Consider the following 13,067-nt stretch of genomic DNA (forward strand, 5'->3'; position numbering starts at 1 on the left):
AGTGAAATGTCACCACCACAACAAAAGTTTGTCTACACCATGGAAGCAGACACAGTCTGCACAGCTGTTCAGTTTGCTTTGGCCATAGCCATAAAAACTCCATACCAGAACTGAACCACATAGGCTTCTCACTGTTTTATGTTGTTATTGTTTCTGACTCTTCAAAGAATTATTAAATTCATACAAAAACAGCTTGGAGATACGGAAAATCTGTTCTCCAGGTACGGAAAAGCATCCGAATCCAGCAAAATTTCCTCAACTTCTTTCTCTGATGGCATAAACAGTTATCCTCACTCACTTCACTGGAGATAAATTCAGAGGCACCTCGTGTAAAGAACAGTAGCTTCTGCAGATTGAAGCCACATCCTTTCTCAGTACCTGGAATGTCACACATTCTTTCTGTTTCTAACCTTATTGTTTCTTTTTGCAAGCTGACTCTTGAAACTGACATCAAAACCAAATATTAACTAAGCAGTGAATGTTAATTAAGCACTAAAGTAATCAGTGCTTCCCTTAAATGATTTTCTTCGACTCTAGAAATGTTATTATTGAAATGACAGAATGGAGAAACTAGTTACAGTAAAAAATGAGTGCTGCTGCTTCAGAAGACTAGAAGTACCTCTGTTTCACCAAGTTATTAAAATACTTTTCCAAGTGCTGAAGTCTGATCTGTATTCCATACACACCAATTACTTGTGAAGCACAGTGACCTGGTTTTGTATTTTTTTTATTCTTCACTAAAAATGTTCCAAAACTACTCATGCTCCTGGAAACGGATCTATCTGCTGATTTCATCCCTTTCTATTTAGTAAAACTCTGGCTTTTAAATTTTAATGGAGATTACCTATGTACTGCTGTCTCATATGTGATAGTAACTCTTCACTAAGAACTACTTATTAACTGTCAGAGATCAAGACAGAGAGGATTCAGTTTCTGGTCTGCCCCCTAAAATCAGACTTCTTAAGTTGTGTTTCTTGTGTTTCTGTTCAGTGTTGTCTCTTTTAATTTCTGAGAGTTTGATTCCACAAGGCTGGTATATGTTCTTCTAACTGATTTGGAAAAAATATTTGGTTTCTACTAAAAGCAAGCTACATTCTTCTTTCTTTTTTTAAAACTATGTTAAACAGTGAGGCAAAACACCTGCTGCTACTTTCCTTGCTGAGAAACCGAAGGTATTTAACCATATCCTACATAAAGATTGGGTAAAATGTATATGTGCTGTCAGAAGAGTCTAAGAACATGATTTTTAGCAACTGGTTACCAGAAAAGTTGGAAATTGCCCCATTGCTTGAAATCATACAATACTAGCTTCTCCATCTGACACTGGGCCTATTCAGAGTCTTCCTCTCTAGTCTAATTGCCAGGCTTTTCTATAATGTTATGACAAATAAATAAATATTTAGAGATGAAAAAGCAACAAAATATCTACAGGAGTTTTTTGTTATCAGCAATAAGTAAAGCACAAATAGTGTGTTTGATGCCATGCTGTATCTAAATATGTAGAACACATTCTCTTACATCAGCATAGCAATATTCCCTTACCAATTTAATTTCCTTATTGAATTACTTTAGTAAGTTCAGCTCGAATAATAATTCTGTCTTTCCTCTGCTAAAAGTAGAGTGAGTAAATGTTACAGAAGTTTCCAAGCATCTTCTCCATAGAAGGAAGAGTCTTTTCGTTAGACCTAAGCAAACTGATGAGAAGAGCTGGCCCATGGAAAATCAATCACATGAGAATTTATTGGCTTATAATCTAGGATAGGGAACAGCTTGCTTATGTTTTGGATGTTGGGGATCCACTACTGCAAGGTTTTAACACTGAGCTATCCCTGCCCAGATCATCTTCTCTGTGTGCATCCTGCTGATCTACTACAGCATATACAGACTTTCTCCTCTTCAGAATTATTACTTTCCACACAAGGTTTCCTGCCTTGAAAAATCCTTTCATCCATAAGCAAAGCCATTCTTCATCCAGTTAGGGGAATTTACATTTTCTGCAGTATCACCATCACAAAACCACGTATCTCCTTGGTATCACTGAACTCAAGTCTCCTGGCTCAAATTAAGTGCCGTAGAGTAGCAATCATTAGAAAGAGTTTGCTTTCTATTAGGAACAAGGTATTTTCTCATACAATAACCAAATAACAACCCTAGTAAATTGTAGTAAATTCTAGACTTCTGGCTGATGTTTCTCAGTGGTGTTATTGCTTTTACAACCTTATTTGAAAAATACTCGTATGAGCACACCTGCATATGAAGTGTAAGCTGTATCACTGTAAAGATCTAATCACTAAGATTTACTTAAACTTTTGCCATTTCTAAGTGTATGAAGTTCTATCATAGGTAGCATTTTACTACAGTTTCTTACTGGAGCTCTGTTGCATGGATGCCTCAGCTGGTTGCCAAGGTGTTGATAAGGAAGGTTCTGTTGTCTCACATCCAACTATAAGAACGTTTAGGCAGCTCAGGCTTGTTGCTAATGCACCTAAGACTCTTTAAACTAAATGACACTAAATATTTATGGCAGTAAGGGTTACCCATCTGAAACCCCTCAGTAGGCTGAATTCTAACGTCTTTTTACTTGTGTTTTATATGTTTTACTTCTCCCTCTGTTGCTGGATGATAGAAATGATTTCTCACTCTGAAAAGATTTTCATATTATTGCAGATGTCTGCTTTCACATATCTTAACATATGAATATTATTCTCATCTTTGCTATCATTGGCCATATTTAGATCTGTATTTCTTTTTCACTGACTTCTTTTGCTCAAAAAAAAAAAATATATAATTAAGATGATAAAATTTTTATAACAGAAGTAAAGCTTCTAACAGCTTCTAACAAATGTGAGCTCCATTGTGTCTTCCATTTTGTATATTTCATGTTATACTTATTATGATACAAACAGCAATTTATCACATCATGCATTTAAGAGAAAAAAGCCAGAAAAGACCTTTAGATGTCAGATTGCTGAGTTAATAATGGTTCTGGAACATTACATAAAAATGGACTGCTTCCCCCCCACCTCCTCCAGCCAGTCAGCAAATCAGTGAGAATGCAGGGGAATGCAGGGGGAAGCTCATGAGTTACTGTGATTTGTCTCACCTTCACAGGTTCGGCCGTCCGCAGACACAGAAAAGCCCTGCTCACATATGCACTGGTAGGAACCATCTGTGTTTAGACACTCTCCATGAGGTGAACAGAGGTCAGATCTCTCACATTCATTGATATCTGAAAGCAGAGAGATTAACAGCTTTGCAAGCAGCAATCATTCCCATAACACCAATCCTAAGTTTGATTATTCTTAAAAAGCAGCTTTCATTTCTACCAGCTATGCAAATCGTGTTCATTTTCAGGAGCAAGCAAGTCCTGTGGGATCATTTTTAAATACTGTATGTTCAGATGTATCATACTTTCCAAGTGTTGCTGTCTGCAGTGAGGACAAGCAGATGAGAATGATTCCTGAAACGTCACTTTGAGCTCTATACAAGCCAACATTTATTCTCTATCAGGAGAATTCTCAGCTGGCTCCATCTTACTGTTTCTTGATTGCTCTGTGTTGGTCAGCTTGTTCATCTGACCCCATGTGTTATCAGCGGGTTTGGAGTTGAATCTTTTAACAGGATAGCAGAATTTCTTCCTCTTCACTGTGTCTTTGTTGTTTAGATTCCAGCTATTGTTACAGCCACACAAAATGCATTGAAGCAGACAATAACTTTGATAGAATGGGTAAGTTATGATTTCAGCATTAAAGTCCCATGACTACATTATAAATTTTTTTTAGATACAGACTGATTATATCCTGTGTGTATAAATCCTTTCAGGCTGGTGTCCTGAAGGCATGGCACAAGTGGAAAGAACAAAGCTTGAGGAAGGGCAGCATCTGTATGAGGTGCAGAGGGAAAAGTTTTCTCTGAATTCAAGGTCAATGCAATGAGATACTCTGTGAAGCTCTCTGAATTTGTCTAAGTCCCATAAGGTCAGCATTGACAAGGGCAGCACATTGCCTTCTTAGCACACATGCTGCTCTCAGGACTGAGCTGTGTGGTGTTTGTTTTTTTTTTTTAACTGCCAGAACAGTTTGTTACACAAGAGTATAATAATGTATTAAAAAACAGGAAAACAAAATTAATAATGTGAGAGAAATAAGAGTTTGAATTTGTCTTAAGAGAACTCGACATACTTTCTGATTTGGACTCTAACTTTGCTCCTTACCAAAATACACATTCCTAATTTCTAGTCTGAATTAGTCCAGATGCAGCTTTGCAGACACTGCATTCTTGATACATTCGCCAGTTTAATTCAACAGCTCTCTACTTTGAATTTTGACTTCCTTTGAAGGGAATCAGTCTGTGATCAAATCACCTGCCATTTTTTTCTTCAACAAAATAAATGTTTTAAAATCACTCAGTCCTTTTACCTCCAGCCATTATCTATTTCGGGTTCATCTCCAAACTCTGTTCAGCTCATCAGCATTCATTTTGAAACGCGAGTTCCCAAGAGCACGTTGCCAAGAGCAGTTGCATCAATTGCAAAATAGAGGTATATAATTTGTGCATGCTCCTGCTAGATATTCTGCTTTTTCAATCTTTCAAGCAGTGCATTAGTCCTACTGGCCACAGGGTTGCAGTGAAAGCTCATATTTAGCTACCTATCTCTGACCCCTACATCCTTTTCAGTCAGTGTGCTTCAGAAGGAAATCCACTAAACTACCCATACGACTAAGATTCCTTCTTCAGTATGCACCTCACTATATTAAAATACAGGTTGGATGCTCATATCAAGTTTATTATGTGATCACTCTACCCTAGTGGCCTAATATCTTGGTCTTCTGCCATACCCCTAATCACTCCACTCAAATTCTGTTAATTTTTTTAATGTATTTTTTGTTATTACAGAATTCTGATAAGAACTGATTTCAGCCACTTAAGTTTTTTTCCATTTTACTGCTGTTAAAACATTCTGAAGGTACTGGGAAAAAAAAAATAAAAAAAAAATCAGTTATTATATTAGTATGGCTAGTTCTACCCAGTCCACAATACAGGACAAGAAAATACATTCAAGATTTCCATTTTTGACTTCTAAGAGTCTGTTAGATCCTGTAACAGCTCAACTACAGCAAGAACGTGCTACCAATTTCCAACTCTAGTATCACGCTTCCTATCTCATAAAAATGGAAGTTTTTTGTAAAAGGGAATGCTGAGGCATGCCTAGGTGTTGTGTCAACACAGTTAGGATTCTTCAGACTCAAAAGCTGAGAAGTACTTCTTCTGGGCTTGGCAATGTTGATTTAGCCTCAAGTAAAACATTCTCTTCCTTCTCATCCTCCACCAAGTGCTGCCAAATGTGTTAGGGATGAGCCATGTTTACCTAATGTGATTTGATATGACCTGTACTGCTCTGTTACAACATCAGTTCACAAATGCAGAAGATACTGTCAAAATAAATGCTCCTATCCTAGATATATTTGGGATATTGCAGCACTGAATCGCTGTTAATTCTAGCAGAGGTTTTCTTTCAAGTTAGGAAGGCTGAAATTTAAGCTTCTTGAAATAATTCTTCAGTTTGTATTTAGAGACAATGGTATTAAGTGAAAAAATATGGAAATATTACCAATCATAAATAAAAATAATTTATCCTCATTATCATGATTGATGACCATCACAAATTACAATTTTAGACTTGCACATTTATAAAAATGATCCAAATATTTTTAACAGCTATTTCCTACCTTGACATCCCCTATTGGCTACCTCCTGGAAGCCATCTAGACAAGAGCATTTGTAAGATCCATCAGTATTCATGCAGTTTCCTCCAAGGCAAATATCGCTGTCTTGAAGGCATTCATCAATATCTGAAATAAAAATGTAACTGAGTGATTAGATGACACAAAAGCTGATGAAGCTCTTAAGTGATACTTATCAACTTGAAGCTACAGTGTCCTTTCATAAGTGTGTGACAGAATGCCCTTTCAATTTCTTTCATCATACTGTCAAACTGCTTTATTTCTAGAAAGCCTTAAAATCTGAGTTTCTGACATTTCTTCTTACCAAGCACGTCTAGTATGTGCCATCTGCATCACTAATAAAAACTATCATCAGTGACCTTTATATCAATCTCTCCATTACTTTAATAGTGACTGTGATGTTAGAGTACTACAAAAATCCAACCAGCTGTACGTTTAGAAGATAGATACAAAACATGGCTAGTGACGCAAACCCGTATTTTGAAATATGTATCTTCAGACATGTTTAGACCAAAGATTGCTGAGCCTGAAGTGATCTGACTTGGATCTTGTCCACAGCACGTGCAAGCCCAGACATAGCTGGTGTGCCACACCAGACAAGATGTACTTGTGGGGACTATTCAAGCAACAACCACGTGGACAGGTTTGTAGGACACAGGCTACACTATATGCAGTCAACATCTGTGTGTTAAACATGTTGCTCGACACACAGCAGGGCAAGTTCCAGGCTAGAAATTAGATACAAAGCAACCAAATATTTAAAGAACAAGATACTAGGCATTGTCTCCACCAAAAGTCTTTTCTTTTCATTCAGGAAATGGAGTGCAGGTACAGCATTAACTCAGAAAGCACTTACATTCCAGTGATATTCTACTTCTGGTTTTTAAAAGCAAACAGAAAATAAGAGAACAAAAGAAATGTAAGTAACTTCCTTCTGCCTCCACAGTTCTTTACCTTGTAATTCATTGAGCCTATTGCTATGGCAGGACAGATAATTTCCATTGAAAAACTCCACAAAGTTTGTCCATTGCCTTGGAATATTCTTAAGTTTTTAACCACAAATTTGATCTGAATAGATTTGTAACTTTTTTATGCATTGCAGGAATAATAATTCTAATTAAAAAAAAAAAAGGGGGGGGAGGGATAGACTTAACCTCATTTCTGCACATTAGAATGTGCAGAATATGTACAATTACTAATTGTTAATTACTGAGTAATTACTAGTTACTCATTTACATACTTGGGATTTAATCTATTTGATTAAAATAAGGAAAAGTAGTAGCTTTCTTGCATTAAAGATTGTTATGGCAGATAAAATTGCACTTAATGCTGACAAACAACCTTTTGATAACCACATGTTTTGTAATCATTTTCAACTAAGAAATAAATTGTGGTTTATTTAAAAAAACAGCAATTAATTTTGACTGGGAGCCTGAAAAAAAACTAACGACTCCCCTGCGCCGAGTTAATGCCAAGTCTCTCAACAAGAAAGCATTTTCTGCCAAATTCAGTCAAAACTCATTATTTTCTGTATAGGATGCAAACCTCTTGTTCTCTGATGGAACAGAATGGGCAGCAAACACAGGAGTGGGTACTCTTGTGATTACTGCCCAAGGATCTCAAGGAAAAGCAGAGACAGTAACTAACGCTTGAAATGCTCAGTGCTTTTTACCATCTTTCACAGGTGCATGTCTAGAGCATTTTGGCTAGCAAAATCTTTGAAAGCTGCTGGGAAAACTTGAGCCTCAGCTGCTTTAGACAAGCTCTTGTATGTAACTTCAGCTGATGCATGTAAGTATTTCTTAAGCTGAGGAAGAACAAGAAAAGTGTTCTTACAGCATATAAAACGGTTACACAAAGCATTGTTATAGAGAGTAGAACTAGCACTGTCTTTTCAAACACAGTTTCCAAGTTGCAAAAAGAGTCAGCAGTATCACATGCTTCCAAAAGTAGCGAAGGGATATAATGCAAGCATAGAATTTCTTCAAGAAGTTAACAGATTTTGAGCACAACTTTTAATATGAAAATCTTCAGTGAACAAATAGCCTCCGCAGATATTAACAGATAGACTTGGTTACACAGTCTTGTGAATGAGACAAAGTCTCCAGACTAACAGAACAGCTTTACTCATTTTTCCTATGTGATCCAATTCCTCCTCTTTTGCCTTAAGAGCTAATATAATTATTTTTTTCCTGAAAATTGCCCTTGAATGGGAACAACAAAGAAATAAAGTATGGATCTCTCCTGACAGCCCATGGCACAGTGATGGAAAGCAGCAGAAGTTACCAGGTCTGGTATGAAATGCATCAAAACAGTCAGAGGAAATGTGATAGAAACTACAATGGATTTAAATTAACTTCTTTATTTCATTTGCTCTTTCTCACTACAAGATTCTTTAACAAACGATTTTTAAGTTCACACTCTGTTAACAGCATTTACTAATACATCATTTTTCCCTGCAGACTTAATGGTTTGTAAGGCCTCTTGCTGAAGCAATCAAAATGCTTGAAACAGTTCTGCATCCCTCCCTTCCACCCTCTTCTCCCAATATGCTGAGACAAAAGAAAGAGAATTGTTTCTTTTTTGGGATAGACAGGATAAAGAGATCTCTGGAATCTCATCTGCTGAAGCCTGTTGAGGGCAGCTTAGATGAGTATCTGCCAGGAATAAGAGAGCCTGTTTTATCATTGGGAGGCAGGCTGGACCAGCGATTCGTTTAACCACACTCTTTTTTGGCTCTTGATACAGCACTTCTACATCTGTCACAACTCTCGAATGTGTTGAAGCCAACAGGGAGCAACATTTTTTGACACAATTTTCCACTGCCATGCATCATCAGGTCACATTTCTTGAAGCTGATGCAAGCGATACTGGTAATTCATCAGGACCTCTGAGATCTTATGTTCTTCTATGACCAGACCCTCCAAACAGGTCAGTACTAAGGGTATCAATATACTGAAGAGATTAAAAGATATCCTCATTTCTTGTTGGTGAGAGCTTCAAGAGCTGCTGCCACTCATTAAACATGGACAATCCCTCAACATCAGCACTTATAAGTCTAGTCTTACAGAAGCTTGCCTTGAGAAACAGGCCTGAGTCAGCTCTGGGCGAAATGCTCTTCTATCCTAATCAATGGAAGAAGAGTGTTCCTAATGTACTGCTCTGTATGGGAAAGTGGTAACTGCCTCCTAGATTCTGTGCGAACAATAACCTAACAGCAGAACACACAGTAGGTAAAGCAGCAGTAAGGAGCTGTCTCATTTCCTTGCTATTAGCAGCTACAAAAAGCACACCAGGGATTGAAAGATTATATATGCTAATACTACAACTGTAGCAAGAGCTTAACAGAGTTCTTCCTCCTAAGGAGGGAGATAAGGAAGCAATGGAGGTAGAACTGTTTATGGAGCTCTTCAGCAAGAAATTTCACGTGCTCTGGGTCACCACGAGCACTGCAGCAAAAGGCTATACCTATTAATGATATTAATAAAATAACAAACCTGTTTGCTGAATACTGGACATTAAGCTGCCTGACTTGAGAGAAAATAGAATGTGGCTGTTTTCTATAACCTAGCATTTCCTTTCTCCCGATTTGCCTAACATCTTTCACTTCTTGTTTTTAAAAGCATAGCACACAGATTCCCTTCTGAGACAGTGAAAGTTGTGAGCACCAGCAGATCCCTCTGGAGCACATCTGAAACTGTGCATTTCTCTTGCAATTGCACATGTGGGATTGCAGTGACTGGCTACAGGTTCCCAAAACCAACTGAAGAATTTTTCACTTAGCAGGCCCCCACGTGAACAGTGTCTGCTGGCAGAAGCTTTTGTAACAGAGAATCTAACACAGACCTCTGCATAAGCAACAAGATATGAAAAAGGTGAATTGTTTTTGGTATCAGTGCCAATTGCTCTTCTAGCCTTAGTGTTGGCAACACACATACTGATTTCTTGTATGCAGAAAGATTACAGAAACTGTTTCTAAGAAACCATAAATAGGTACCTGTGCAGATGTGAACTGTTAAATAGTTGACAGTGAAGTATCAAGAAGAAAGGAAGCGATGTATTTTTCTGTTCCATTCACAGAAGAGTTCATGCCTATGGCTGAAATACTCAGGATCTTTTTGAAAAAATGAATCAATAGCTTATGTCCACAAGCTTACCTTCACACTGATCTCCAGTAGCAGACAGCACGTAACCTTGGCTACAAACACATCTGAAAGACCCTTCTGTGTTCCTGCAGCGTCCATTGACACATAGTGATCTGTGCTGGCATTCATCTATATCTGTAGCAGAAGAGACAGGGATGACATGACACATCAAAAATACAGATTACTGAGCAAATAGTGAAAAAACATATCTGAACAAAATAGCAAAGCACGGTGTTATTAGCAAGTATTGCTTCTCTTGATTTTATTTACAAATGCAGCAGACAATACGTTGCATAAAAATATACAAAACTGCAGATGGAACGTTTCCCTCGAGGTGACTGCATTCGGTATTCTCTCCCGTAGTGTCATTATATCCCACAGTGGACATGCAAATACACACAGACTCACAAGCACACACAGACATACTGCTTGAGAGCCACTTTTGTTTCTCTCCTCTCTGGCAAAGGTAACAAGCCAACTGCTCCAATGAGTCAGCAAAACCCACAAAATACTTTCCAGCCAGCTCACCACCTTTTAACAGGGTGTGGTTTTAAGATGCACACTGACAGGCCATTCCCCTGTTAACTTGTACGTTGAGGCTCCTTTAAATACTTGCCTTGTAACAGTATTAATCCTCCAAGTATGGGGAAATGTCTCTTTGCTTCCACAACCACTGCTAATCCCTCAGTGCTTCAAGTTCTCATAATGTGGGGTCAGCCTGGGTTACCAAATGGACTTGAACACTAAGTTTAAATTTTCCTATGGAAAAGTCAAAATAGTGGAGGAGAGCAGCACTCTGAATTTAGAACTTACCACGTGTTCTGCATAAGCTAGGAACTGCTTTTCCCTCTCTCATTTATAATTACAATTTCTTAACAAATGTTTTTAATTTATATTACAGGTTGTTAGTCACTTCTAGGATTTAGGCACGGGTGCCTATTGTTCTGAGAATATTCTATAATGCAAACAGGAGAAAGTTACTCAGAAGTTTTTCTGGTCTCTGTTACGGCTACACAGCCTGATCGCTTTCTTGAGTTGTGGTCCCCTGCAATCAGAGAAGTTTTGAATTTAAGGATCACTGAATTCTGTGGGGCTGCATGAAGCATCTGGGTGCATGTACAGGCCCTGACTTGAGAAGGGTGCACTTTAAGAAGAGCTGTCTGCACATGCCAGTGTAGCTTGGCAAGGGCTCTTTTCCATGAAAGGCTCAGAGGAAGCAGTCAAACTTTGTCTACATACTTTCCCCAAGACCGGTCTGCTCTGTGTCCTGGACAGCACATTTAACTCACTCACGCCATTTAACATTCAGTGTGTTTTGTTTCAAATTTCCTGACAAAGTCAAATGAGTGATTATTCAGTTCTATTGTATTATTGTAGCACCCAGAAGTCCAAATGTGTTTGGTGCTATACACAGACGCTTGCGTAAAGGGAAAAAGAAAAAAAAGGAAAAGAAAAAACAATCAACAAGAAACTTGGATTTCTGTGTGCTTCCACAGCTTCTCTGAGACATTCTCTCAGATTTTCACTTTTGGTAGAGAGGTTGCTAGAGTCCTAATGCCTGCTCAAGGAGGAAAGGGATATTCATGGTTAATATATGTAGTCGATATTCGCTCTCAGACTGCTCAGCTCTGACATCAGACCTAATTTTGATCCACCAGAGCAGCCGTGGCAGGAATGTCATATGTGGAAGAAATGCAGGACCTAACACTCTGAGGTGCAGGTACAGCTCTTGGAAATATTACACCACAGTCCCTCTAAGCATGCTGCTCAAAAAGCAGTGATAGCAAAGCAGGCGTCAGCTCAGCATTTAATTGACACACTTTGGGGTTCTAAGCCTGGGTTTTTGATTTCACTTCCTGATATTTAAAAAAAAAAAAAAAAAAAAGTAAAGAAAAGCAAATAAGCAAATCCCACACTAAAAGTTTAAGGCAGCAAAAGCAACAGTCCCCAAATCTCCAAAATGACAGAAATGTCAAGCATTTTGCAGGAACTCCAAACAAGCAATATAAATATTACTAAACATTGCTGATCTGCTTTATAACCCCAGATGTTTTATAAGAAATCACAAAAAACACAGTGTGACCACAGAAGTCATAAAATGGAAATCCACATTCTTCTTACATGCTTGGTTATGCAGTCTCTGTGTGATACATTTGTTGTGTCTCCATTAAGAGGAATGCCATTAGATGAAACATTATTGAAAAAGTGCCACTTTATGAATTTTGATCATATTCCTTCCTACCTTCACACTGATCCTCTGATGCAGAGAGTTTGAAACCTTGGCCACAAATACATCTGAAAGACCCCTCAATATTTTCACAATGTCCATTTGCACAGAGATTGCCATACTGACATTCGTTTATATCTGTGAATATAAAGAAAGCAAAAATATATTGTTAACTTGAAAATACAACCATCTCTCAGATAGGCTTGGGAACTTACTCAACTTCTGTCAGACTTGAGTTGGCCAGTGCTCAAACACAAGTATGTTCACAGGCCACATGATCAAAACACCACTTTCATCCTAGTACTGCAGTTGAGAAATTTTTTTCCCCCCAATGTGTTTTGTACTATGAATGATGTACTAATATCATTCTTACCTAACTGAAGTTACTTTTACCCATAATTTTCCTCACAGTGTCTTAAACTACAGTGACAGTAGTGCAGAGAAGAGGTCAACAAGTGCTGGTACTTTCTTGCATTCCATAGATGCACTCTTAGGAAGCATACATGGCTATGATAAAAGCACTGGCAGCTGCCAATAGCTTGTAACGGTTATTGCTAATCCTTTTGCTATTGCAAGGAACAGTCCAGCAAAATCCCTTGCAGATGTAGGTCAAGCTGACAGGTCTGTGTTTGAAGCCGTTCTCTCTTAAGCTATTTTTAAAATGTGCTCAGAGCCCCCCTACCTGCTGCTGCCTCTCTGCTTGTTCACCTGGTGTTAATATACTGAGGAAAGTACAGAACTCAACCACGTTTCCTGCTGTTGAGTTTTTTGCTGTCTTTTAAAGCTAGGGCAATTAATGTGCAGGAGTTCTCTAGTGTGTAACTCACAACTGTACACAAAGCCCGTGCATGTGAGACAGTACCAGACAATGTTTTTCAAAAGCATTTAAGGGAGCTCGGTTCTAAAGGATGTAACTAACACTGAGGAATTTCAAGGGAATTTCTGCATCTT

General features: G+C 38.2%; 1 protein-coding gene across 1 annotated transcript in view; it reads right to left on the reverse strand.

Moving 5' to 3' along the window:
- The window catches only part of LTBP1 (latent transforming growth factor beta binding protein 1), a gene marked incomplete at both ends in the record, with an annotated part of 180,805 nt that overhangs the window by 32,554 nt on the left and 135,184 nt on the right, over positions 1–13,067 (reverse strand). The window contains 4 exons of the mRNA XM_079550558.1: positions 3,104–3,229; positions 5,730–5,852; positions 9,902–10,024; positions 12,132–12,254. Coding sequence (XP_079406684.1) covers positions 3,104–3,229; positions 5,730–5,852; positions 9,902–10,024; positions 12,132–12,254 — 495 coding nt within the window. The remainder of the gene's footprint in view (positions 1–3,103; positions 3,230–5,729; positions 5,853–9,901; positions 10,025–12,131; positions 12,255–13,067) is intronic.

This window comes from Tetrao urogallus (assembly GCF_951394365.1).
Source record: "Tetrao urogallus genome assembly, chromosome: 2".
In the NCBI taxonomy this organism is placed as follows: Eukaryota; Metazoa; Chordata; class Aves; order Galliformes; family Phasianidae; genus Tetrao; species Tetrao urogallus.